This window comes from Taurulus bubalis (genome assembly GCF_910589615.1).
Source record: "Taurulus bubalis genome assembly, chromosome: 3".
In the NCBI taxonomy this organism is placed as follows: Eukaryota; Metazoa; Chordata; class Actinopteri; order Perciformes; family Cottidae; genus Taurulus; species Taurulus bubalis.
Window position 1 is genome coordinate 17222348 of NC_136591.1, and position 4613 is coordinate 17226960.

The 4613-nt window shown below is 43.7% G+C and overlaps 1 protein-coding gene across 1 annotated transcript in view; it reads left to right on the forward strand.

Moving 5' to 3' along the window:
* Nucleotides 1–2255: 2255 nt before the first annotated feature.
* LOC306734130 (cleavage and polyadenylation specificity factor subunit 3-like) overlaps nt 2256–4613 on the forward strand; it is a 10011-nt gene continuing 7653 nt past the window's right edge. The window contains exons 1-6 of the mRNA XM_079215466.1: nt 2256–2348; nt 2451–2579; nt 2737–2914; nt 3829–3918; nt 4008–4158; nt 4455–4613. The exon at nt 4455–4613 is cut by the window's right edge and continues 17 nt beyond it. Coding sequence (XP_079071592.1) covers nt 2284–2348; nt 2451–2579; nt 2737–2914; nt 3829–3918; nt 4008–4158; nt 4455–4613 — 772 coding nt within the window. The 5' untranslated portion in view covers nt 2256–2283. The remainder of the gene's footprint in view (nt 2349–2450; nt 2580–2736; nt 2915–3828; nt 3919–4007; nt 4159–4454) is intronic.

Below are 4613 nucleotides of genomic sequence, written 5' to 3' on the forward strand. Positions count from 1 at the left end.
ATTTGTCTTTCTACTTTGTTCTTTTGTTTCTCAATTTCAACTCTTTCAACCCCAGATCCCAAAATATATTTTTATAATGGAATTTGATCATACAAGAAAATATAAAAGTTGTATTATTAATAATAAGTGTTTTTATATAACACTTACAAAATGCTTTACAAAAACAATTAATTAACCTCTTGAGCTCAGCCCCCCGTTTCGCCTCTTTTTCTAAAAGAAAAAGTCTCTTTTAAAAAAAACGTAAACTTAATTATCTCCGCAACCACAACGTTTATTAACTTAATTTACATTTTTAAGTAACTGTTAAGTTTAAGTACTTACGTAACTCCGTGAACTTGCTGCGGCGACCGTACCGTTTCACTAAACTCGTGATAAGTACCGCTTAACAAAGTCTGATTTCACTAACAAACACATTCACCTAACCGTAAGGCTTGTGGGAGTCTGACAGAAAATATAAGCCTATAAGAATATATAAGCCTTACAAATCCCCGATTTGTACCTGAAAAGTCACAAAATGGCCATATCTCCTTTCTTTTTTCAGCAGGCGGAGTTTTTTGAGGGCTGAGATTTCCCTGATGTTTCTGCATCCGGGTCATAGAGCACAAGCTGAAGCTCCTGAAGATTTGAAGTCCCAGCATGCAAAAATCTAACAATGTTTTCCCATAAAACAAGTAACTTTTCAATTTTTGAACCGAACAACACGTTTTTTTGACTGAAACGCCTTCCCAATGTGTCTAAGCTTTGTTTTTCAGTGATTTTGTAGGTCATAATCTTTCCAAAAAGGTGTGTTATTAGTATGTGGGATGTGGGTAAGGCCCTGAACCATGGAATTGGAAAAACTTGGGGACCGCTCGAGGAGGGATTTTTGGCAAATCTTGTTCATAATCATGCTGGATGTTCATAGTTATGATCAAACTATGGTATAAAAATGATATTAAACAACACAAGTATTATAACTCATTTGGGGTTCATATGACTACTTGAACACAGGGAACAAGAGCTACAGAAGGAAAAACGACCCCAATTGGGGCCTATGGTGTTCAATTAATTAAATTCAAATAATCAAGTGAACAGTGATGTATAATGAGTCTTAATAAAATACCAGTACACATAAATATACACAAATATTCATATGAAATATACACACATATATACTCAGTTAATTACGATTTCTTCATGGGAAAGGCATTGCATACAAGTGGAAGTGATTAAAAAGAAAACTAATACTAATACTTTTCAACTAATAATACTTTTCAATTAACGATTCGATTAAATTATTTTAAGACGATTATATTGTGTTGAGTAAAAGATACTTTTTAGTTATATTTGTCATATTTTCATAATCCGATGAAGGTGGAAAGAAAAATGAATCTAAAGGTGGAACCAAAGCTTCGGCGGGTTGTTCTCCACGGAAAGGTTTTCCAGCAGTAACCGGAAGTGACGCGTTAGCTGTCTAACTTGTGGAGACGCGCGTAGCTGTTTCCAGATGAATTGATTTGTGTTTGTTAAAGAATTAAACGTGTTTATCAAAGTAAACATGGCAGCTAAACGTAAATGTGACGTCACAGTCCCCGCGGAGGAGAGCGACCAGCTGCTCATCCGGCCGCTGTGAGTTTGAACGCCGCTAACGCGCCTCTTACCGCCGGCGTCTGGTCCTGCGCTCTCGGGCCAGACCCCATCCAGAAAGAGCCGCATTTAGTGGTTTCTTTGATGTACGAAGGAGAAACCATTTTTAAGTTCGACCATTTGAGGCTTTTCCGGATCTATGGTGTCCGTTCTTCATTTCGGCTTCAACCAAATCTGCCTGAACAGCACGTGTCTGCTCTCAGACCAGACTCCATTCAGAAAGAGCCGCATTTAGTGGAGCTTTGTTTTGAGCTTCAGGTTCCACCTGGAAGGACTTAAAGGATCCTCAGAGGCAGCTCTCCGTTTACATTTAGGTAAAATCCACCAAGCAACACATTAAAAGTGTGTGTTTCTCTCTCTCCCTCTCCCTCTGTCTGTGTGTGTGTGTGTGTGTGTGTGTGTCTCTCTCTCTCTCTGTCTCTCTCTCTCTCTCTCCAGAGGAGCAGGACAGGAAGTGGGACGATCCTGCATCATCCTGGAGTTCAAGGGGCGAAAGATTATGGTATGGTTGGTCACATCAGCTATAAACTTTAACACCAGCTAGTGTGTAACGTGTGTGTGTGTGTGTGTGTGTGTGTGTGTGTGTGTGTGTGTGTGTGTGTGTGTGTGTGTGTGTGTGTGTAGCTGGACTGTGGGATCCACCCCGGTCTGGAGGGGATGGACGCTCTGCCGTACATTGACCTGATCGACCCGGCTGAGATCGACCTGCTGCTCATCAGCCAGTAAGTTCATAAGAGGACACACACACACTCTGGTGTTTGATATGATGGTGGCGTGTGAGCGTTTGATGGTCTGAACTGGTCTGAACTGGTTTTGTCTGTCAGCTTCCACCTGGACCACTGTGGAGCTCTGCCCTGGTTCCTGCAGAAGACCAGCTTCAAAGGACGCACCTTTATGACTCACGCCACCAAGGCCATCTACCGCTGGCTGCTGTCGGACTACGTCAAAGTCAGGTGTGTGTGTGTGTGTGTGTGTGTGTGTGTGTGTGTGTGTGTGTGTGTGTGTGTGTGTGTGTGTGTGTGTGTGTGTGTGGTTACAGGCTGTGTGTGTGTGTGTGTGTGTGTGTGTGCGCGCACGTGCGGTTACAGGCTGTGTGTGTGCGTGTTGCAGTAACATCTCAGCAGACGACATGCTGTACACGGAGACGGACCTGGAAGACAGCATGGAGAAGATCGAGACCATCAACTTCCACGAGGTGAAGGAGGTCGCTGGCATCAAGTTCTGGTGTTACCACGCCGGCCACGTCCTCGGGGCGGCCATGTTCATGATCGAGATCGCCGGCGTCAAGGTGCGTCCTGCTGTTACATAAAGTCACCATGAGTCTGTAGTCCAACAGGAATGCTGCAGTCAAATAATTACCTCCTAACGTCTAACCCTAACCACTTTTCCTTGACCTCTGTGGAAACGTCACAGGGTTAAGGAAAGATGGAAAGGAGAAGACAACCGTGGAGTTTAGCAAATCCGACTCCACTTTCACTAACGACGTAGTTATGATGCGCATGTTAGTGACGTCAGTCTGCAGCGGTGAAACTGCAATGTTGTAGTCCATCTTGGACCACAATAAAGCGCATCTTAAATACTTTGTCCGTCTTCTTACAGTGTTGCGTCATGCAGATGACATAAACAACCTGGTTCATGGTTTTACTTTTTTAACGAGGTTGGAATAGAAATGAACGAAGAAATATGAAAGTGAAACCAAGGTATTTTTCACAGTACAAAGCTACTAAACTGTCTTTGTTCAGTTTCAAACATGCTGAATTAAATACGTAATCACAATAACAATGTGTGTCATATATGTGTGTCTCGTATCCCTTTATGTTGTTGCGGTTTATATGCAGATTATAATCTGATCATAAAAATATGCAGACAACAGTTTATGAAACATCACACAGCTCGTGTTGATAGTGTTTTATTGTAATGTGACAAAATAGTTGATTCAAAATATGATAATCAGAAACATGACTCGGACTGAAGAGCTCGTCCAGTTTAACTCTTTCATTAAAGCTTCTGTAGCTGAAGTAAAATAAAAGAATGAGGGCTGAAGTATAGCGCCAGAGAGAGAATATCAATACAGCAGTTTGATCACTTTACAGCAGTTTTCAGAAACGGAAGTCATCATCACTGATTCCCTCCACAAACAGCCAATCAGATTCCTCCTTTGGATTCTGGATTATTAATGTGTGTGTCTCTGTCTGTGTGTAGTTGTTGTACACAGGAGACTTCTCCCGTCAAGAGGACAGACATCTGATGGCAGCAGAGATCCCGAGCGTGAAACCTGACATCCTCATCACGGTGAGTGGAGCTCACTCGTTCACTACTTCACTGGTCCACTCGTTCACTCAAAGTAAATAACTTTATTTAAACGCGTCGTTTGTCCTCAGGAGTCGACTTACGGGACTCACATCCACGAGAAGCGCGAGGAGCGTGAAGCCCGCTTCTGCAACACCGTCCACGACATCGTGAACCGGGAGGGCCGCTGCCTGATCCCCGTCTTCGCTTTGGGCCGAGCCCAGGAGCTGCTGCTCATCCTGGGTGAGGCGGCGCAGTACAAGTACCTCACATAGTACCATAGACTGTGTATAAACAGTGCAGGTTGTTTAACAGCTGATCAGAGACAGACTTCTGTTCACATGACGCTTCATACTTCCTCGTTTCCTGTCTCCTCGCACTGTGTGTGTGTGTGTGTGTGTGTGTGTGTGTGTGTGTGTGTGTGTGTGTGTGTGTGTGTGTGTGTGTGTGTGTGTGTGTGTGTGTGTGTGTGTGTGTGTGTGTGTGTGTCCGTCCCTTTCTCTCTCTCTCTCTGTCTGTCTGTCTGTCTGTGTGTGTAGACGAATACTGGCAGAACCACCCTGAGCTGCATGACATCCCGATCTACTACGCCTCGTCTCTGGCCAGGAAGTGCATGGCTGTGTACCAGACGTACATCAACGCCATGAACGACAAGATCCGCAAGGCCATCAACGTCAACAATCCCTTCGTTTTCAAGC